This window comes from Hyperolius riggenbachi, chromosome 6, assembly GCF_040937935.1.
Source record: "Hyperolius riggenbachi isolate aHypRig1 chromosome 6, aHypRig1.pri, whole genome shotgun sequence".
Classification (NCBI taxonomy): Eukaryota; Metazoa; Chordata; class Amphibia; order Anura; family Hyperoliidae; genus Hyperolius; species Hyperolius riggenbachi.
In genome coordinates, this window is record NC_090651.1 from 242,464,134 (window position 1) to 242,487,404 (window position 23,271).

General features: G+C 46.6%; 1 protein-coding gene across 1 annotated transcript in view; it reads left to right on the forward strand.

Moving 5' to 3' along the window:
- The window catches only part of LOC137522697 (tumor necrosis factor receptor superfamily member 4-like), a 47,884-nt gene extending 25,267 nt beyond the window's left edge, over positions 1–22,617 (forward strand). Inside the window, exons 6-8 of the mRNA XM_068242762.1 lie at positions 14,992–15,209; positions 17,394–17,504; positions 21,300–22,617. Coding sequence (XP_068098863.1) covers positions 14,992–15,209; positions 17,394–17,504; positions 21,300–21,379 — 409 coding nt within the window. The 3' untranslated portion in view covers positions 21,380–22,617. The remainder of the gene's footprint in view (positions 1–14,991; positions 15,210–17,393; positions 17,505–21,299) is intronic.
- The last annotated feature ends 654 nt before the right edge of the window (positions 22,618–23,271 follow it).

A 23,271-nucleotide genomic window follows, 5' to 3' on the forward strand; every position in this document is an offset into this window, starting at 1 on the left:
ATCTGCAGAATCACCGATAATACAGATATATTGCTAACCTCTGGACACCTGAAGCGTGTAAGTGTTTGGTGTAACAGTAGTAATTTGGACCACCGGGGTAGCATGAGTACAGACAGACTCTACTGCAGTCAAGGACTCCAGGAGAAGGAGACCCTGACTGATTAGCAGCAGTTCCCCCTCTGAGGAGCAGGGGGCCCCTGCAGGAAGGCTGAGCACCCAAGGGGTGGGTGACAGCCAGGAAGGTCGGGCAGGCCGGGTCGGCAACACACAGACAGATAAAGTACAGAGACAGGAAGCTGATTCGGTATCCAAGGCAAGCAGGGTTTGGCAACAGGTAATCAGAAATGCGAGGTACCGAATCAGAGAGCGGAGGAATAGTCAGGAAAGCAATAAGTCATAACAGATATCAAACAATGCCTAGTCTGGGTGTGAGGTCCGTGGTCTCTACACCCTGGAACTAGTCTGATGTATAACAGAATAACACAAGTTCCCTAGTCTGGGTGTGAGGTCCGTGGTCTCTACACCCTGGAACTAGTCTGATGTATAACAGAATGATAACACAAGTTCCCTAGTCTGGGTGTGAGGTCCGTGGTGTCTACACCCTGGAACTAGTCTGATGTATAACAGACTGATAACACAGGTTCCCTAGTCTGGGTGTGAGGTCCGTGGTCTCTACACCCTGCAACTGGTCTAAGGAATAACACAGATGATACACAGTATTCCTAGTCTGGGGTGTGAGGTCCGTGGTCTCTACATCCTGGAACTGGTCTAAGGAATAACACAGATGATACACAGTATTCCTAGTCTGGGGTGTGAGGTCCGTGGTCTCTATACCCTGGAACTGGTCTAAGGAATAACACAGATAATACACAGTATTCCTAGTCTGGGGTGTGAGGTCCGTGGTCTCTACACCCTGGAACTGGTCTAAGGAATAACACAGATGATACACAGTATTCCTAGTCTGGGTTGTGAGGTCCGTGGTCTCTACACCCTGGAACTGGTCTAAGGAATAACACAGATAACACACAGTAAACTGGCTAAGTGTGGATTCCCAGGTCCACCTGGTTCCACCACACTGAAGGATCTGACTAAGGTCTGAGTGCTAACACATAGGTATTTGCAACGCCAGACAACCAGCAACTGAAAGCAAAAGATATATATATATATATATATATATATATATATATATATATATATATATATATATATATATATATATATATATATATATATATATATATATATATATATAGTAAAGGGCTCCACAGCGCCGCCCAGCTCCCATCAACCAATCACCTGCTGAGCTGGGATCAGCTGACCGCCTCGATCAGCTGACCCTTCTCCTATTGGCATGAAGAGCCTGTCTTGCGGCACGCGCGCAGCTCTCCATCTGTGTGCACTACTAGGTCCAGGCAAACCAGAAGCATGTTGCTGCGGGGAAACCGCCGCTCTGTGCGCGGATTCCGCCGCCTCACTGTCAGAACGCGCGGCGGTTTCTCCGCAATCCGTCACAGTATGGTCCCCACAATATGCAGCATCAATAGAACCCCACATTATGCCGTACAATCTCATTCCACACACTGTATATATAACAGCCACAAATTGGGAATAGACTAGTACTAGTAGTAACTTAGTGAGTGAGCAGTGAGGAGGGAAGATTTACTTATGTAGATCTGATCTAGGCTTTTCTGTCCTCTCTCTTCCTGGTCTTACTATACCTCATTGGGGAGGTGGGGCAGCCTACCCTCCTCCCTTACCTGGGGCCCCTTTTCCGTGCTCTCCCCTCCAGAATTTAGAGCAGTGGCAGCGAGCAGGGAACGACTTTCCTCTTCCTGGTTCCAGGTGCCAGAGCTCTGCCTGCAGCTGGTCTGGTCTTCTCAGTTGTCCAATGCCTCTCTCACTGTACTTACTGATTAGCAGAAGTACAGTGAGTACAGTGAGAACGACATTGGACATCTGAGAAGACCAGACCAGCGGCATGCAGAGCTCTAGCACCTGGCTGGAACCAGGAAGAATTAAGTTGAGGGGGGAGGCTGGTTCCCTCCCTACCGCTCTGTGCCCACTGCTCTCCCTTCCAGGCTTCCTATACTGGGCAACTTTGTTAATCTTCATGATTTTCCTATATCGTTGGTTGTTACGATAAAAAAATGTCAGTTAAATGTATCATATAGTATATCATATGTGTTTATTTTTTATTGGTATGTACTCACCAAGTACACCCTAGCATAGTAAACATTGTCACACGTACCCCTAGACAAATATATATTTAATCGTAGTACATGATAATTGGTTCTAAACAATTTCCAAGCATTTACTATTGCTTTTAATTAGCTAAAATACTAATTTGGTGTTGTTTAAAGAAGATTTATTTTCAAAAACTCTAAATTTGTTATTTTTGATTAAGTATATCAAGCCTGAGTACCCCCTGGAACCATCAGAAGTACCCCCTGGGATATGCGTACCACACGTTGAGAACCTAGGATATTGGAGACACACACAGTGTTATTTGAGGCATGAAATGAAGTTTACTAGATTTACAGAAAGTGTGCAATAATTGTTTAAACAAAATTAGGCATAAATTTAAGCACCACAAAAAAAAAATTAAATCAATATTTAGTAGATCCAGCTTTTGCAGAAATTACAGCCTCTAAACGCTTCCTGTAAGTTCCAATGAGAGTCTGGATTCTGGTTGAAGGTATTTTGGACCATTCCTCTTAACAAAACATCTCTAGTTCAATCACGTTTGATGGCTTCCGAGCATGAACCTCTTTAACTCACACCACAGATTTTCAATTATATTCAGGTCTGGGAACTGAGATTGCCATTCCAGAACGTTGTACTTGCTCCTCTGCATGAATGCCGTAGTGGATTTTGAGCAGTGTTTAGGGTCGTTGTCTTGTTGAAAGATCCAGCCCCGGCGCAGCTTCAGCTTTGTCACTGATTTCTGGACATTGGTCTCCAGAATCTGCTGATACTGAGTGGAATCCATGCGTCCCTCAACTTTGACAAGATCCCCAGTCCCTGCACTGGCCACACAACCCCACAGTATGATGGAACCACCATATTTTACTGTAGGTAGCAGGTGTTTTTCTTGTAATGCCCAAATAACTCAATTTTAGTTTCATCAGTCCACAGCACCGTATTCCAAAATGAAGCTGGCTTGTCCAAATGTGCTTTAGCATACCTCAAGCGGCTCTGTTTGTGCTGTGGGTGGAGAAAACTCCTCTGCATCACTCTCGCATACAGCATCTCCTTGTGTAATGTGTGCGAAATGGTTGAACGATGCACAGTGACTCCATCTGCAGCAAGATGATGTTGTAGGTCTTCGGTGCTGGTCTGTGGGTTGCCTCTGACTGTTCTCACCATTCGTCGCTTCTCTTTATCCAAGATTTTTCTTGGTGTGCCACTTTGAGCCTTAACTTGAACTGAGCATGTGGTCCTCCATTTCCTCAATATGTTCCTAACTGTGGAAACAGACAGCTGAAATCTCTGAGACAGCTTTCTGTATCTTTCCCCTAAACCATGATGGTGAACAATCTTTGTCTTCAGGTCATTTGAGAGTTGTTTTGACACCCCCATGTTGCTACTCTTCAGAGAAAATTAAAAGAGGGAAACTTACAACTGACCCCCTTAAATACTCATTCTCATAATAGATTCATCTGTATATGTAGGTCCGGAGTCACTTAACTTACCAAGCCAATTTGAGTTCCGATAATTAGTTCTAAAGGTTTTGGAATCAATAAAATGACAACAGCCCCCAAATGTATGCACCTGCCTAATTTTATTTAAACAATAATTGCGCACTTTCTGTAAATCCAATAAACTTCATTTCACTTCTCAAATATCACTGTGTGTGTCTCCTATATGATATATTTTACTGACATTTTTTGTCGTAACAACCAACTATTTATACAGGAAAATCATGACGATTAACAAGGTTGCCCAAACTTGCAAAAGTATTCGGGCCCCTTGAAGTTTTCCACATTTTGTCACATTACTGCCACAAACATGCATCAATTTTATTGGAATTCCATGTGAAAGACCAATACAAAGTGGTGTACATGTGAGAAGTGGATCGAAAATCATACATCATTCCAAAAATTTTTTTACAAATAAATAACTGCAAAGTGGGGCCCCTGAGTCAATACTTTGTAGAACCACCTTTTGCTGCAATTACAGCTGCCAGTCTTTTAGGGTATGTCTCTACCAGCTTTGCACATCTAGAGACTGAAATTCTTGCCCATTCTTCTTTGCAAAACAGCTCCAGCTCAGTCAGATTAGATGGACAGCATTTGTCAACAGCAGTTTTCAGATCTGGGTCAGGGATGCGCAGCCTTTTACCTATATTTTGTATCCACAGTTCTGTAACTACCAGGCTAGCAGCACCCATTGTGCTATCCTGTTTTGCATGGTAAGTATCTAGTTTAGTTTTGCATATGTTTTGCATCTGTCTGATTGCTGAGTGTGTATTTGAGCTATTTAAGCGGTGCATATGAGGTGGTGAGTCATTCAGATGCGGCCCATATTGGTGAGCGCTTGCTTTGTTTTCTGCTGTCTGTATTGAATGTAAGTTACACATTTTAGCGTAGCTGCTGCCAGGGTAAAGACATTTGCTTTTAACTTAGGTCAGTTTAGTGTTAGGACATCTGCTCTGGAGATTTACCTCAACGTTGGTGCAGATGTCCAGTATATCTATATTTTTGCATGCAAAACTATGATGGAAGCTAAAATTTCTCCATAGACCAGTATTGCATTGTTTGGATGCGGGCGTGCATTTTAGTCCAGGGGGGGCGGTGTGCGCCACAGCGATTAACCATTCAATTGTACAGTATTGGGTCAGGGATGCGCAGCCTTTTACCTATAAGTTTTCAGATCTTGCCACAGATTCTCGATTGGATTTAGATCTGAACTTTGACTGGGCCATTCTAACACATAGATGTGTTTTGTTTTAAACCATTCCATTGTTGTCCTGGCTTTATGTTTAGCGTCATTGTCCTGCTGGAAGGTGAAGCTCCGCCCCATTCTCAAGACTTTTGCAGTCTCCAAGATGTTTTCTTCCAAGTTTGCCCTGTATTTGACTCCATCCATCTTCCCATCAACTCCGACCAGCTTCCCTGTCCCTGCTGAATAGATGCACCCCCCGAGCATGATGCTGCCACCACCATATTTGACAGTGGGAATGGTGTGTTCAGAGTGATGTGCAGTGTTAGTTTTCTGCCACACATAGCGTTTTGCATTTTGGCCAAAATGTTCCATTTTGGTCTCATCTGACCAGAGCACCTTCTTCCACATGGTTGCTGTGTCCCCCACATGGCTTGTGGCAAACTGCAAACGGGACTTCTTATGCTTTCTGTTAACAATGCCTTTCTTCTTGCCACTCTTCCATAAAGGCCAACTTTGTGCAGTGCATGACTAATAGTTGTCTCCCACCTGAGCTGTAGATCTCTGCAGCTCGTCCAGAGTCACCATGGGCCTCTTGACTGCATTTCTGATAAGCGCTCTCCTTCTTCGGCTTGTGAGTTTAGGTGGATGGCCTTGTCTTGGTAGGTTTACAGTTGTGCCATACTCCTTCCATTTCTGAATGATCGCTTGAACAGTGCTCCTTGAGATGTTCAAGGCTTTGGAAATCTTTTTGTAGCCTAAGCCTGCTTTAAATTTCTCAATAACTTGATCCCTGACCTGTCTTGAACCTGTCTTGTGTGTTCTTTGGACTTCACGGTGTTGTTGCTCCCAATATTCTCTTAGACAACCTCTGAGGCCCTCACAGAGCAGCTGTATTTGTACTGACATTAGATTACACACAGGTGCACTCTATTTAGTCATTAGCACTCATCAGGCAAAGTCTATAGGCAACTGACTGCACTCAGATCAAAGGGGGCGAATAATTATGCACACACCACTTTGCAGTTATTTATTTGTAAAAAAAATGTTTGTAATCATGTATGATTTTCGTTCCACTTCTCATGTGTACACCACTTTGTGTTGGTCTTTCATGTGGAATTCCAATAAAATTGATTCATGTTTGTGGCAGTAATATGACAAAATGTGGAAAACTTCAAGGAGGCCGAATACTTTTGCAACCCACTGTATATATATAATATTTTGATCTATTGGTTATATGTAGATGTGCCTGGTCAGCAGCCATGATCTTTGTGTATGCTGCTGACACTGGCTTGTGTGGCAGGGGCAGACTGCCAGGCGAATTTACAGGAGAGCTGCTGTGTGCTAATGGAAGAGGGAGTGCACGCGTAGGAATAGATGCGTGCACTCCTATTGGTTGCCAGGCAACTGAGACGCGAGGCGGCAGTGCGCGAGGGATCAGCACTCATGCAGGTTGCGGGATGGGACAGCTGTTGAGGTAAACTAGTTTTTAACCAGTTTACCTGTGTGTGGTGAGGCAGTGAGGCAGCGGTAAGAGGAGGGAGAGGACGGATGCAGAGTGACTGGAGGCAACGGGACCCAGAGCGGCACATCGGATGAGCAGAAATCCTGGAAAAGAGAAGGGAAAGCCTCCCCTAAGCACACCACAGCAGAGGGAGAAGTCTGATATCCGCAGCCTGGCCAATATTACAGATAAGCATGGCAGGCAAGAGGGAAGGAAAGAAATATAGAACAAAATAAAGCAGGACGCATAATTTAGAGATATAAAGATAACAGATAGACACATAGTTTGTGAAAAAAGCAGAAGAAGTTCTTTATTAGCCATCTGGCAACAATATAGACAAATGTAACCCAGCCCTGAGAGAGAAAGACAAAAGAAGATTTTGAGTCAGTGAGAGTATACAGGGGAGCTGCGACATCAGCAGTGATTAATAATACAGCAATCGACTGTCATATAATGAATAATGATTCGGCTGCCAGTTTTGTGAACCTTTTTCTCCTTGTGGTAATCTGATCGGCCGCCACTTCAGCTGTAGGTGAAAGATGAAGAGATAAGGCCTCATTACTGTATATGGATGTGACTCCACATGTAACTTTATCAGGTCCAATGCCATTTCCCTCCTATAGACTGTCCCAAAGCATTTATAAGCCACCTGCCACACTAAAAGAAAGAAAAAACTGTTTCTGTCAGTAGCAGGAATTAAGATTGTTTAAGTTATAGAGAGACATTTTAGCAATGCACTTACCTGAGATAGATTCAGAGTGTTGAATTATCTGTAAAGAAAAAAACAGACCATAATTAGCTAAAACAGGGGTCCCTATACCCCGGTCCACTGCCGGTCCGTGAGCTGTTTGCAGCTGGGCCGCGGGTCTGTCCTCTCTCCCTGCCCCCTTCCCCTGCCGCTAGTCTGCCGCTAGTGTTACCTTAGCTGGCGGCCGCTTCCTCTTTATATATCCTGGTCAGCCCCTCTCCATCATACCCCGTTTTTTTCACAGCGGCACGTCTCCCGGCTGCTGTAAAGAGGCAGAAGCAGGAAAGCAGCTTCCTGTAGCAGTGATGTATATCGCCGTTACCAGGGGAACCGCTGCCCTGCTTCCTGCCTCTTCAGAGCAGCCGGGAGACGCGCTTCTGTGATAAAAGAAGGGGTTTTTATGCTGTTATGTATGTATCTTTTTGAGCAGAAAGGGAGGTTCTGAGTTCAAGTCCGCTTTACAGCATGTTTCTACATAAAGCAAATGCCTACAAGGAAATCATTTTTATGATTTGAAGGGTTCCACCTCACTCATGTGAAAAAAAATTCACAGAAATGAAATTACACTTTTCAGCTTGAAATCTATTCACAACCTGTAGATCTGCTGTCTGCTCAACACCCCCTGTGTGCTCCCCCGGCCAGCAGCAATACATTACCTGCCCACTGGCGCGAGTCCCCAGTCCATGCTAACACTTTCCCCGGCTGGCCTGTCTCCTCTTCACTTCCTGTCCCATCCTGTGACGAGCGGGAAGTACAAACAGTAGAGGGCACTGTTTGAAATTCGGCTTGTCACAGGAGGAGACTAGAGGGGGCCTGAACGGTTCCCGGCGAACTTCGGTGGTTTGCGGAGAACGGCAAACTTTTCCGAAAGTTCCATTCGCCCTCATAGTGCATCATGAGGGTCAACTTTGACCCTCTACATCACAGTCAGCAGGCACATTGTAGCCAATCAGGCTACACTCCCTCCTGGAGACACCCCCCCCCCCCTTATAAAAGGCAGGCAGCGTCAGGCATTGGACTCACTTGTGTGCCTGCAGTAATTAGAGAAGGGAGAGCTGTTGCATAGAGAGCTAGAGGGAAAGCTTAGTTAGGCTTCTTAGCTTGCTTCTTGTTGATTCTTATTGCTAAAAAAGCACCCCTCAACAGCTCTTTTGAGAGCTAATCTTGTTCTTGTGATCTATTTTGTGTGTGTGTGTGTGTGTGTGTGTGTGTGTGTGTGTCCCACTGACACTTGTGTTGCATAGACAGCCTTGGTAATTCCTACTGTGTGTGCCACTGCCAGGCCCAGCACACTTAGTGACTACCTGTGTGTGTGACAGGTGCACATTGTAATACCCATCACTGCATATACCTACCTGTTGTTCACTTCAGTAAGTGCACCCACCTATCTACGTGAGCGCACGCAGTGTCACTGTGCCTGTACGGTACCTGTCTGTGTGTTACAGGTGCACATTGTAATACCCATCACTGCATATACCTACCTGTTGCAAGAGTAGGTGAAGCGAGGAGCACCCTAGCATGAATTGGTGTGCCACGACCCCATCCCAGTGTCTCTTGGGACTAATACAGTCAAAGAGATAAATGGGTCGGCACCACCAATACTAAATAAAGCTCTTTTAATAAACAGCAGTGACAGACACTGTTTCAGGTTGACAAGCCCTTCCTCAAACTGCTTACCAGCAGCAGTTTGAGGAAGGGCTTGTCAGCCCGAAACAGCATCTGTCACTGCTGTTCATTAATAGAGCTTTATTTACTATTGGTGGTTCCGACCCATTTATCTCTTATACCTACCTGTTGTTCAGTGCACGCACCTACCTACGTGAGCGCACGCAATGTGATATACCACTCCGTGCATACCTGTTAACTGCACCTGTGTGACTGCACATTGCATTAGTCAAGTCAGTGCATACCTTTTACTTCATCCCCCCCCAATATGGACAAAACGGACAAAACAGGTAGAGGCAGACCCAGAGGAAGGCCACCCGGCAGGTCTGTGCGAGGTCGTGCTGATGTGATTTCTTGCGGCCCTGGCCCAAAGTACAGTGCTCAGAAGAAGGCACGTCCCATCAACTCCCAAGATTGTCAGGACGTGGTTGACTATTTAACACAGAACACCTCATCTTCCGCAGCCACCAGCGCTACTACAAGCACCACATCCGCTGCATTTGACAGTTTGCAGGAGTTATTTGGTGGGGAAATCACTGATGCACAGCCATTATTGTTACAACAAGATGAAGGCGCTAAGCAAGTTACACCACTTCATATGTCTGAGTTAGGTGGCGACACTATGGACGTAACGTGTGAGGGGAGGATGATGAAGTACCTGCTGTTGGTGCAGTTTATGAGATGTCTGAGGCAAAGCGAAGCTGGGCAGGATGATTATGATTATGATGACGATGATACGGATGCCACGTGGGTTCCTAAGAGAAACAATGACCAAGGGGATAGTTCAGAGGGAGAGTCAGAGAGGAGTAGGAGAAGACGAGTTGCTGAAAGAAGCAGGGGGAGCTCGTCGTCAGAAACAGCTGGTGACAGTGTCCGACGCCATGTATGGCCACCTATGGACAGCCAGCCAACATGCCCTTCAACGTCAGCTGCTGATGCCACCATAGTGCCATCACCTCAGGGGGGCTCAGCGGTTTGGACATTTTTTAATGTGTCTGCCTCAGATCAGAGCAATGCCATCTGTTCTCTCTGACTCCAAAAATTGAGCCGTGGAAAGGCCAACACCCACGTAGGGACAACTGCCTTACGAAGGCACATGGAGAAAAGGCACAAACTGCAATGGGAAGAGCAGCCACCCTCCTTCTACTCTTCCTCCTTCAGGTGCATCATCTTCAGCCACTTTCTCCCTTGCGCCTTCACAGCTACCCTCCTCCACTTTGCCTCTGACCTTGAGCCGTTCCTGCTCCTCTGCCCACAGCAGCCAGGTGTCTGTGAAGGAAATCTTTGAGCGGAAGAAGCCAATTTCTGCCAGTCACCCCCTTGCCCGGCGTCTGACAGCTGGCTTGGTGGAACTGTTAGCTTGCCAGCTGTTACCATACCAGCTGGTGGACTCTGAAGCCTTCCATAAATTTGTGGCCATTGGGACACCGCAGTGGAAGATACCAGGCCGCAATTATTTCTCTAAAAAGGCGATACCCAAACTGTACCGTGAAGTTGAGAGGCAAGTGGTGTTATCTCTGGCACACAGCGTTGGGTCAAGGGTCCACCTGACCACGAATGACTGGTCTGCCAAGCACGGTCAGGGCAGGTACATTACTTACACAGCCCATTGGGTCAACCTGGTGACCGATGGCAAGCAGGGAGTAAGTGGCTGTGCAGCGGACCAACTTATGACACCTCCACGGCTTGCAGGCAGGCCTCCTGCCACCTCCTCTCCTCCTGCTACATCCTCTTTGCTGTCGTCCTCCTCCTTGGCTGAGTGGCAGTTCAACTGGTGCTGCGATCTCCTCTCCAGCTACACAGCCCCAGCTCCCCAGGGCCTATGCTGCATGCCAGGTACGACGGTGTCACGCCATCTTAGACATGTCTTGCCTCAAAGCGGAGAGTCACACTGGAGCAGCTCTCCTGGCTGCTCTTAACAAACAGGTGGATCGGTGGCTGACCCCGCACCAGCTGAAGATCGGCAACGTGGTGTGTGACAACGACAGCAATCTCATTTCCGCTTTGAATTTGGGAAAGCTGACACATGTACCCTGCATGGAACATGTGCTGAATCTAGTCATTCAAAGATTTGTGTCAAAGTGCCCAGGCTTAGAGGATGTCCTGAAACAGGCCAGGAAGTTGTGTGGGCATTTCAGGCGGTCTTACATGGCCATGGCACACTTTGCCGAGATTCAGCGGAGAAACAAGTTGCCGGTGAGACGCCTCATTTGCGATAGCCAGACTCGCTGGAATTCGACCCTCCGTATGTTCTCTCACCTGCTAGAACAGGAGAAAGCCGACACCCAGTACCTCTACAATTACAGTAGAAGGACACACTCTGGGGAGATGGGGATGTTCTGGCCCAACAACTGGACACACATGCGAAATGCATGCAGGCTCATGCGGCCGTTTGAGGAGGTGATCAACCTGGTGAGTCGCAGTGAAGGCAACATCAGCGACTTGATCCCGTACGCTAACTTCCTGGAGCGTGCTGTGCGTAGAGTGGTGGATCAAGCTGTGGAGGAGCGTGAACAGGAACAGGAGGAAGCATTGTGGGATCAATTCTCATCAGAACCAGATGTTTCCTCAATACCTGCGGCAGCACAGAGGGGGGAGAATGAGGAAGAGTCGTGTGGGGAAGAGGAGTCAGACTCGGATGATGAGGAAGGTGTTTATTTGGAGGAGGAGGTGGCGGCAGAAGAACAACCGCAGCCGGCGTCGCAGGGGGCTTGTGCTGCTCAACGTTCCTGTGGTATTGTTCGTGGCTGGGGGGTGGAGGACTTACCTGACGTCACTGAGGAAGAGCAAGAGGTGATGGATAGTACGTCTGCATCCAACTTTGTGCAGATGGCGTCTTTCATGCTGTCCAGCCTGTTGAGGGACCCCCGTATAAAAAACTCAAGGGGAATGAGCTGTACTGGGTGGCCACGCTATTAGACCCTCAGTACCAGGGCTGTGGAGTCAGAGTCGAAGCAATTTTGGGCACCCGGAGTCGGAGTTGGAGTCATTGATTTCATAAACTGAGGAGTCGGAGTCGGCTGATTTTTGTACAAAATCCACATCCATGTTAAGTATTAGACTAAGGAGTCGAAGTCGAGGAGTCGGAGCCATTTTGGCTACCCGAAGTCGGAGTTAGAGTCGTGATTTCATAAACTGAGGAGTCGGAGTCGGAAGATTTTTGTACCGACTACACAGCCCTGCTCAGAACAGGCACAAAGTGGCGGAAATGTTACCAACTCACCTGAAGGCAGAAAGGATGCAGCACTTGCAGAACAAGCTGGCAACTATGCTTTACAATGCATTTAACCACCTTAGCGGTATGGACGAGCTCAGCTCGTCCATTACCGCCAGAGGGTGCCGCTCAGGCCCTGCTGGGCCGATTTACATGAAATAAAGAGCAGCACACGCAGCCGGCACTTTGCCAGCCGCGTGTGCTGCCCGATCGCCGCCGCTCTGCGGCGATCCGCCGCGAGCAGCGGCGAAAGAGGGTCCCCCCAGCCGCCTGAGCCCTGCGCAGCCGGAACAAATAGTTCCGGCCAGCGCTAAGGGCTGGATCGGAGGCGGCAGACGTCAGGACGTCGGCTGACGTCCATGACGTCACTCCGCTCGTCGCTATGGCGACGATCTAAGCAAAACAAGGAAGGCCGCTCATTGCGGCCTTCCTTGTTTATTCCGGGCGCCGGAGGCGATCAGAAGAACGCCTCCGGAGCGCCATCTAGTGGGCTTTCATGCAGCCAACTTTCAGTTGGCTGCATGAAATATTTTTTTTTTTATTTAAAAAAAACCCTCATGTAGCTGCCCTGGCGATCTTAATAGAACGCCAGGGTGGTTAAGGGTGATGTCACAGCACAACGCAATAAAGGTACCACTTCCAGTAATCCTTCTCCCATGTCCACGCAGGTAAGGACAAGACTCTCCAGCGATCTCATGGTTATGTCGACATGCAGACATTCTTTAGTCCAACGCCTCGCCTTAGCCCTTCCGGATCCACCCTCCATTAACGCCTGGACCGGCAGGTAGCCGACTACCTGGCCTTAAGTGTGGATGTAGACACTGTGAGCAGCGATGAACCCTTAGACTACTGGGTGCGCAGGCTTGACCTGTGGCCAGAAGTCTCCCAATTTGCCATCCAACTTCTGTCTTGCCCTGCCTCAGCGTCCTGTCAGAAAGGACCTTCAGCGCAGCTGGAGACATTGTCACTGAGAAAAGAAGTCGCCTAAGTCACAAAAGTGTTCAGTACCTCACCTTTATCAAAATGAATGAGGCATGGATCCCGGAGGGCTACTGCCTGCCCGAAGACTAAGTCAGTCCCCACACATAGCATCTCTGCCTGCACGCCGTGTGACTGCCTGCCCCAAGACTAAGTTGCTCCCCACACAGCACCTCCGCCCGCAGGCCACTTCACTGCCTTCTCCGCCACCATCAACAGGGTCCACGACTCCAGGTGGATTCCTGAATTTTTAAGGCCGCTGCTAGCAGTGGCTGCTATACTAATTTTTCTGGTGCGTGTACATGCCTGCCTAATTTTTCTGGCTGCACTGCAGCTGCAACAACAAAACAAAAGGCATGTACATGTGCCAATTCCCCTTCGTGATCATTACCTTGCCGCAGTGAAGGGGCTTGCGTATCACAATGAAGCAATGACCGCCGACTATATGAGTGTCTCGGGGGTGGCACACCCAAGATAATAAGGTCGTTGCTTCATTGTGGACAGACCAAATTTGATCAGCTGGACAGTCACTGTTGTTCTATCATTGAGCTACCACAGCCCGGCGACCATATGGGCTTGAAAACCGCCACGGCCTGCACTCTCGCCATGGTGCGCACCAGTCCAGCACGACCGTCGCTACACAAACAGCTGTGTGCAGTGGGTTACACAGTGAGTTTGGTGTTTCAGTGTGAAGCAGTACTCTAATTACACTCCCTGATTGATGTATACACATGCAAGATGTTTTAAAGCACTTTAGGCCTGCAATTTAGCATTCAATGTGATTTCTGCCCTTAAAACGCTGCTTTGTGTCAAATCCAGATTTTTCCCCCCGGGACTTTTGGCATGTATCCCACTCCGCCATGCCCCCCTTCAGGTGTTAGGCCCCTTGAAACATCTTTTTCATCACTTTTGTGGCCAGCATAAGTGGTTCTAGTTTTCAAAGTTCACCTCCCCATTGAAGTCTATAGCGGTTTGCGAAGGTTCGCGAGAACCAAACTTTTCAGGAAGTTCGGGTTCGTAGTTCACGAACCGAAAATCGGAGGTTCAGGCCATCTTTAGAGGAGACAGGAAGTAATAATGAGACAGGCCAGCCGGAGAAAAAGTCTCAACACGGACCGGGGACTCGCAAATTTGAGCAAAATTTTCCGCTGGGACAGATCAACTGAATCAATCAATTTCGGATGGAAATCAATAACTCACCATTTGCGTTATCGAATTTCATAGCAGATTCGATCACAGTGATCAAATCTGCTGTACATCGATGGGAAATCGACATAGTGTATGGGTAGCTTTACACTGGTCTATGTGGAAATTGGATAGATCCCTCTCAGATCATTATCTAAACAGAGAGGGGTCTATCTGATTGAATGCCTCCACACACTATGCACAGATTTTCAATAGATTTCAGCAGGACTCTTCTCCCCCAAGGCCCCTGTGTCACGTCACAAATGCCAGAGGCCAAACACTGCAGTTTACTACAAGCACTGTGACACATACCTCACATGACCACTAGAGGCCTCTTTAGTGTTTGTGATGTGATGCACACCACCCTAGGAGAAAAGAGACAGAGAGGAGTGCCCAGTGAGGACAGAGAGAAGACACAGGAAGAAGCACTGGCAGACAGGTGAGTATAAGCTTTGCTGCCTCGGTAGCTCTTTGTGAAATCAAACGCTACCATTAAAGCGCCCACAACCCAATGCCAATTGAGCGATATCCTTTATCTAGCGCAATCGCCTAAATCAACCAATTTCGGGCCAGAAATCGATAAATCAGGAATCATGTGCAGCACTGATTTGTAGCAGATTTGATCAAATGATTAAATCTGCCGGATATTGATGAAAAAAAACATTAATGGACAAGTGTATGTTATGGGGTGGTGAGAGTTCAATGTAGATAAACAGTTGATACCAGGGAGCTATTGATTGTTAACAGATCAGCATATTTATTAAATTGGGCCCAGTGAGTTTTGAGGTTTTTAATGATGTTTTTCCTCTTTTTCAGCTGTAGTGCTGAAGGTCAGACAGTACTAGAGAATGGTTCCACTACCCAGGATGTAAAATGTTCCAAAGCAAAGGACCAGACTACCGTGGCTATACTCAGAACTGTCATATCAACATCATCGCATCCTCAGAGCAGACCGACCATTGATCAGATGACTCCATCACAGAATCCTTTCATTACCTTCAACCAGCCACCATCAAGTAGATTCTATAACTGGGGTAAATTTCCGAAACTGGAATATCATCTTTTTAAAGGGAACCAGAGAGGAATGAACTGTAAAAATAGAAAAAGCTTTTATACATACCTGGGGCTTCTTCCAGCCCCATAAGCCTGGATCGCTCCCACGCCGCCATCCTCCGCTTCCTCTATTGCCGGTACCGGGTCCCGTCACTTCCGGCGGACGCGGCCAATTGTCCGCATTACAGGGGCTCCCTCCATACACTTACGCGTGCTGCTGCCTACTACGCGGCAGCAGTACGCGTAAGTGTATGGAGGGAGCCCCTGTGATGCTGAGAATTGGCCGCGTCCGCTGGCAGAAATGATGGGACCCGGTACTGGCGGATCCAGGCAGCGGAGGATGGCGGCGTGGGAGCGATCCGTGCGTATGGGGCTGGAGGAAGCTTCAGGTATATATAATAGCTTTTCTTTAGATCCTCTCTGGTTCTATTTAAACCTTTTAAAAGTACATTAAAATACGAATAGGAATTACAAAAATGGTACAGTGAAGTATTATCAAAAAATTGTAGCCATGCATGTGTGGCCTGATCATAGCACAATTATCCTCAATTTAATTTTTATATAATATGTTACTACCACAGTTTGTGTGTTTGTGTCATGTTTTTGTGAAATGAATTAGAATGAGGGGTTGTGTTTTAATTTACATTTTTCATGCTTTCTGTTCTCACTTGTCATGCTTCTTGCTCTCCTCTCGCATCACACCACAAAGACCTCACTCTTTAGATTTTTCTGTTATCAGCATTTAAAGTAAATGGAAATCGAAAACAAAAACCAACCAGATACTTACCTAAGGAGAGGGAAGGCTCCGGGTCCTATTGAGCCTTTCCTCATCTCCTCTCCCAGTCCCCAGGTTCCAGCGCTGGGTCCCCCGAAAGCAGTATTCAACCAATTGGTCAAATACTGCTTTCTGCCGCAGTGCTCCCGAAGACGGGTGGCTCCGTACCGCGCCTGTGCTAGCATGCTCTCTCACTCACGTATGTGCAGTATGGAGCCGCTTGTCTCCCGAAGACTTCCGAAGCCTCCCGTGGTGGGGGATTCGAACAGGGAGCCGGTACTTAAACAAGGAGACAGTGAGAGGAGCGGAAAGGCTCTACAGGACCCAGAGCCTTCCCTCTCCTTAGGTAAGTATCTGGTTGTGTTGTTTTTTTTATTATTGTCGATTCCCATTAGCTTTAAAGTGGACCCAGAGCATGAATTTCTGATGCTACAGAAATGCATTCAGTGAGCTGAGTTTTCTCTCTTTCCTCAGGAAGAGAGAGTAAGTAGTAGAGCCAGTATAGTCTAAACTGAAGTTTTTGGGTAACACTGTTAAAGCAAACCTGTGTAATTGTTAGGGCACAAATTTTGCTACTTGCTTTGGTAGAGGGAATCCTCTGGATCCTCCAGAGGTCTCCTCCATCCCCCTCCACCTAGCTGTTTCAAAGGGAACAAGCACGCCCGCACTGTGCAGGACGGCTCACGTCTGTGCAGTAGCATGGAGCCGCTGCTTAGGCTCAGAAAAAGACAAGCCAGTTCAGCTCTGTGCAGCTGCGCAGTGAGGCCATGCTCCACCGGGGAGCTTCAGGCAGGCCTATCGCTGAAACGGCAGTGGGGGGGAGGGGGGCGCGACAGTCAATTTGGACACTTTATTCCCCCCGGTACACTTTTAGCTCATATTTAGGGTTGCTCACATTTGGTTTGATGCCATGTCGTTTCCCAGAACAGGTGGTAGGAGACCAATGGACATGCGATCAAACTCATGCTTCCCTATTGGCCCTTTCAGAGACTCCATTTACACCAGACCTGCATAATTGTTACAGACAGTGGATACACTACTATTCATCTGTTGTACAGTGCAGGTGGACACTTCAATGGACCACCAGAGTGTAGCCAGTTGTATCATCTGAAGTGTATTTTAAATCTTGTGAATTAACACCCTATCTAAATAAGGGATTGCCAGATATTAGCCTAGTTTTAATAGATTTAAATAAGTTTTACAAAATGTGAATCTTGGTTTATATGCAATGTTCTTTATGTTTTCCAGCAAGAAATAGACACATGAACTTTAGATTTGTCATAAAGTGTATTTTTCAAGCCATACTGGCTGGGGTGTCGTCCTCAGTCAACGTGCTAATTTGTTTTTTTACCTCTGCACTGTCTTTATTGCTCTATTTGTCTCTTTCTAGAAATGGTGACTTTAATTCTGTTCAGTGTTACCCTGCTGCTATTGTTAGCTGGAATCATTATGGCAATGGTCATACAGACAAAGAAGAAATCTGGGAACAAAGGATTCATCCGTAAGTGTCAGTGCAAATTGGGTCCCTATGTCAGGCATTTGGGCAAGTAGAAAATGTTGAATGCTTTTTGGTCCTAAAAGGGATGGATTTAAGAAAATAATTGGAACAATTGTAGAGTATTAAAGTGAGGAATAAAACATGACACAAAGTGATACAAAAAATAAAGGTACCGGTGTAGTTTAGGCCCAGCAGGAAACCTCAAAGGGGCAGTTCTCCAATTGCAGCACCCACTACAGCACAAAGCCAAATTTGTTAAAAGTACCAGAGCTCCCCCCCAAAAAATAATTTATGCATACCTGGGGCTTCCTCCAGCTCCATCAGCTTGGATCACTCCCACGCCGCCGTTCTCCGATGTCTGCCGCGCTGGTACCGGGTCTCCGCACTTCCGTCAGTCGGAGCCAGTCTGACGTAAGGGAAGTGTGCCCTCTACGTATCTCTCCAGCAGCTGCTGGAGAAATGCGTAAAGAGCGCACTTCTCCTGCGTAGACTGGAGCCGACTGATGGAAGTGCGGGGACCCGGTGCCAGGATGGCAGCGTGGGAGCGATCCAAGCGGATGGGGCTGGATGAAGCCCCAGGTGTGTAATATTTTTGGGGAGCTCTGAGTCCCTTTAAAGAGAGTCTGAAGCGAGAATAAATCTCGCTTCAGACCTCATAAATAGCAGGGGCATGTGTGCCCCTGCTAAAACGCCGCTATAGCGCGGCTTAACGGGGGTCCCTTCACCCCCAAATCCCCCTCGATACACCGGGGGAGCGCTTCCTGGTTGGGGCAGGGCTAACCGCCGCAGCCCTGCCCCACGCGCGTCTGTCAGCGCGTATCTCCGCCTCTCCCCCGCCCCTCTCAGTCTTCCTTCACTGAGAGGGGCGGGGGAGAGGCGGCGATGCGCCGCTGACAGACGCGACTGGAGGCAGGGCTGCAGCCGTTAGCCCTGCCTCCAGAAAGAGACAGCCAGCGACTTTTTCTACGACACACTTTTGCGGGGGGTGGGTTGGGGGTGAAGGGACCCCCGTTTAGCCGCGGGATAGCGGCGTTTTAGCAGGGGCACACGTGCCCCTGCTATTTATGAGCTCTGAAGCGAGATTTATTCTCGCTTCAGAGTCTCTTTAAGAAGTAGAGATCGGCACTGGATGACTGGCAGACAGTCGAGGGTAATGGTGCATTGGCTGTGCCTCCAGACGTGTAGATATCATAGTGAAACAAGGGCAAAAGATTCCGGGCTCCAACCAAATTCCAACAGCAAGTCACCTTTATTTCATCCTCGACATGGCAGATAAAAGTTTCACGGGTAACCCCGCTTCTTCAGAGGCAAAAACAAAAAACAAATTGAAGTCAATGCGCGACACAGGAATTTTAAAGGGTGAAAGGTCCCTGTCGACGCACTCTGCTGCAGGCTCATATGAACCTTGTTTTTGGTGTTGCAGAGTGATGTGAGGGGGGATGGAGCATCACACTGCAATGATAGGCTCATATATAAAACCGGGCCTAAAACTGAAAATCAAATATGTAAAAAAAGCTATAATACAATACTAACAATATAAGAAATTGTTTTTTAGCTATAGTGTCTCTTTAAAGGTAGACATATCAGATCAGTATTATTTAAAGAGGAACTAAACAAAGCCTAAACAAACATACTGTCATTAAGTCACATTAGTTATGTTAATTAAAATGGATAGGTAATATAATCTCTTACCCACACTGTTTTAACCACTTGCCGACCGCGCACTCATACCGCGCGTCGGCAAAGTGGCAGCTGCAGGACCAGCGACGCAGTATTGCGTCGCCAGCTGCAGGCTGATTAATCAGGAAGCAGCCGCTCGCGCGAGCGGCTGCTTCCTGTCAATTCACGGCGGGGGGGCTCCGTGAATAGCCTGCGGGCCGCCGATGGCGGCTCGCAGGCTAAATGTGAACACAAGCGGAAATAATCCGCTTTGTTTACATTGTACGGCGCTGCTGCGCAGCAGCGCCGTAAGGCAGATCGGCGATCCCCGGCCAATCAGCGGCCGGGGATCGCCGCCCTGTGACAGGGGACGTCCTGTCACTGGCTGCACAGGACGGATAGCGTCCTGTGCAGCCCGGAACACCAGGGGGGCCAGGTAGGGGAGGGGGGGGGGGATTTCGCCGCGGAGGGGGGCTTTGAGGTGCCCCCCCCCCCCGCAACACCGGCAGGCAGGAGCGATCAGACCCCCCCAGCACATCATCCCCATAGTGGGGGAAAAAGGGGGGCGATCTGATCGCTCTGGATGCACCCTGATCTGTGCTGGAGGCTGTAGAGCCCACCCAGCACAGATCACAAATAACAGCGCTGGTCCTTAAGGGGGGGTAAAGGGTGGGTCCTCAAGTGGTTAAAAGAAAAGGCAAATGTTTGATTTCATGATGGCAGCCATCTTTTTGGTTGAAAGGAGGTGACAGGGAGCATGAGACACAGTTCCAACTGTCCTGAGCACCTCTCCCAGTTGCTAGGCAACGTGAATAACAACATAGGAAATCCCATCATGCTCTGCACAGCATCAGGGAAAAAAAGTCCTGGCTTTTTTTCTTTGATGGGTGGAGCTTAGGTAAAAATGATGCTTTGGTAAGAAAAACAAACAGAGCTAGGACAAGGTCCTTCAGCACCCAAGGCTGAGACACCAAAGTGCGCCCCTCTATCCCTCCGCCCCAGCCGTCACACACTGATTGCTACTAGACTAAGAGTTGCCTCGGGGCCCCCAACCTCCTCAATACCTTAATCTCTTCTTATCTGACTTGCAGTCACTGCCATGTATCCCCTTTTCCTATTTCTTTCTGCTTCAAACACAATTGGGAATGAAAACTGAATGAATTGTGCGCCCCCTCCTACACTGCGCCTTGAGGCTGGAGCCTCTCCAGCCTCTGCCTCGGCCCTGAAAACAAAGTTCTGATGCTGTGAAACTGTTAAAGAAACACCAAGCCTTTTCAGTTCTGCTGAGTAGATTTTTAGTCCGGAGGTTCACTTTAATAATAATGATTGAAAATTAAAAGGTACAGTAACAAATTGCAAGTGAGCCCAGATTGCTTAAACAATGGCTCATAATCTTCAAATAGATTTTCCCCTTGAATTATCTTTGCATTCCATTTCACAATCTATTTGACTATATTATAGGAATGGTTGTTCTACTTATCAGATTGTCTAGTCTATGGCCACCTTAAAGAGGAGCTGTCAGCCATACTATCTCAGAAAAAAAACACATATATAAGTAGATAAATACTTGCTCTACTTACATAACATATGAATTGCACTGTACATGTTTTGATTTTAGTGATTTTTCAACAGTAAAAAAGAGAAAATCCTTAGCGTTTCCCATTTCAACTGTGGCTATTTTGAAGTCAATCCTGATGTCATTTCCTCCCTTACTCTTCTCTGTCTGATTTGCCCGCCCTTCACTATAGAAAGTGCATTGTCTCAGCATGAGAAATATTGGCCAGTCAGAGGTGAACAGAGGTGTGGCAGGGGAAAACAGGAGGGAAAGAGGCTTCAGCCAATCAGGCTGCATTAGTTAAGTCTGAGGGGAAGTAGAGAAGCAAAAAAGGACAACCCAGCATGCCCTGCAACTTCCTTTTTGTGTACCAAATTTTCTGTGTACCAAATAAGAGTCAGGTAAACTGGGGAATGATCATTTAAATGTAAATATATAAAACATCAGGTTGTGCGCGTGTACAAAAAAAACCCTCAAAAACTAAGCTAAAAGCCAGCAAAATTTTATTTTAAAAGAGTAACTTTCTGCTAAAGCTATTGTTTCTTGTGGAAGAAATATTGATTTGATTTTCCATTTCTTCCTAGGTGGCAAGAGATGCAAGGTACCCGTCCAAGAGGAGAGCTCAGGCTCTGATTCTAGCCTTGCTAAGACGTGTCCTGTGTGAGGCGCTGTCTGGAATTCCATGCAGTCAGATGCTGCCTATATTCACTGGCATCCAGTGGCTTATGATCCGGGTACCCTTTGGAACCCAGAGTCCTTTTGCTCCTCAGTGCATCATGGGACTATGAAACCTAGTGTGACTTCATTCATTGGTTGTTAAAAAACATTTCCACCCTTATTGAAGCACTACTCACATTCATCTTGGATGACCTACTGCAAACTATACTGATTACTTGACTTACAAGTAAAGTTCAGAATAATATGAAGATTTGTTTGTTAAAATTGCTAGTGTGTAAAAGTCCTGGCTTTCAACACTGATTGTCTTCACAGTAAAGTCTGAGAATTATTTTTTTTTTTTTTGCACTTTAAAGGGAACTTCCTGACGTTTATTTGGTTAGGGTATATGACAAGGAATAACCTTTATAATGTATACACCTGTGAATACCGTTTCAGCTACAAAACGTTTTTCTTGCTCTGTAGCCAACTGTCTGACCCTTAAGCTGGCCATAGATCAGACAACTTGATTATAATTGTTGCCACCAAGAGCATATCCTATGGACGATGCAACCAATTTTGGGCCAAATTTGGTTGCATGCCGTGGTGTAGCTAAGGAGCTGTGGGTCCAGATGCAAGTCTTTGATTGGGGCCCCCAAGCACTCTATACATAACATTTTGATACAGCACACCAAAACCTGCCAATGGCAACTATAGTGTCAGAGGTGCAAGAAGGGGATGCGGGACAGTTTGTTAAGGATTACCACTATTCAAACTATCTATAGAAGTGACTATTATGAGCATAGGACCAATAGAGAGCTAATACTGTGATTGCAACCTCTGCACCCCCTATTGCTACACTCCTGGTTGCATGTATCGATTGGACATGCTGCAAGATGTCAGGCAAACATGCTCAGTCATGTGTGCGGTGGTAACGGCATATAATATTGGGATGAGTAACAAACATATTGCATTGCATGTGGGCGTGACATCATACATGCACCCCACGTATACGCCAGCAACCATGTGGCGCGCGTGTATGTGAGGAAGAGGACTGAGACAGCGGCGGGCACAAGTATTCATGCACACAGAGAGGAACAGCAGAGGAGGAACGAGAAGAAAGATACATCTATTAAGTTGATTAAACCGATGAAGGGATTGTGTTAAACAGACGATTTAGTTGCCTCACCTTTTTATGCAATCGTTTTGCTCACCCCACTGAATTAAAGCTGAAAGTCTGCACTTCAACTGCATCTGAGTTGTTTCATTTAACCACTTAAGCCCACAGGGTTGTTTATTTTTTGCACCTGAGCAACTTTCACCTCCCATTCATTTGCCAATAACTTTATCACTAATTATCACAATGAATTGATCTATATCTTGTTTTTTCTGCCACCAATTAGGCTTTCGTTGGGTGATACATTTTGCTGAGAATTAATTTATTCTAAATCCATGTTAACAGGAATATTAAGAAAGAAATGGGAAAAAATCATTATTTTTCAGCTTTTGGCCATTATAGTTTAAAATTAATACATGCTACCATAATTAAAACCATATATTTTATTTGCACATTTGTCCCGCTTATTACACCATTTAAATTATGTCCCTATCACAATGTATGGTGCAGATATTTTATTTGGAAATAAAGGTGCATTTTTTCAATTTGCGTCCATCACTGTTTACAAGCCCATAATTTTAAAAATTATATTAATATACTCATTTGACATGCATATTTAAAAAGTTCAGACCCTTAGGTAACTATTTGTTTTTTTTAATTATTATTGTAATTTTTTTTTATTAAACATTTTATTTGGGTATTTTTTGATGTGGGAGGTAAACAGCTAATTTCAATTGTTAAAAAATATATTTATTTAATAAAAAGTGGATGTGGGTGAAGTTTTA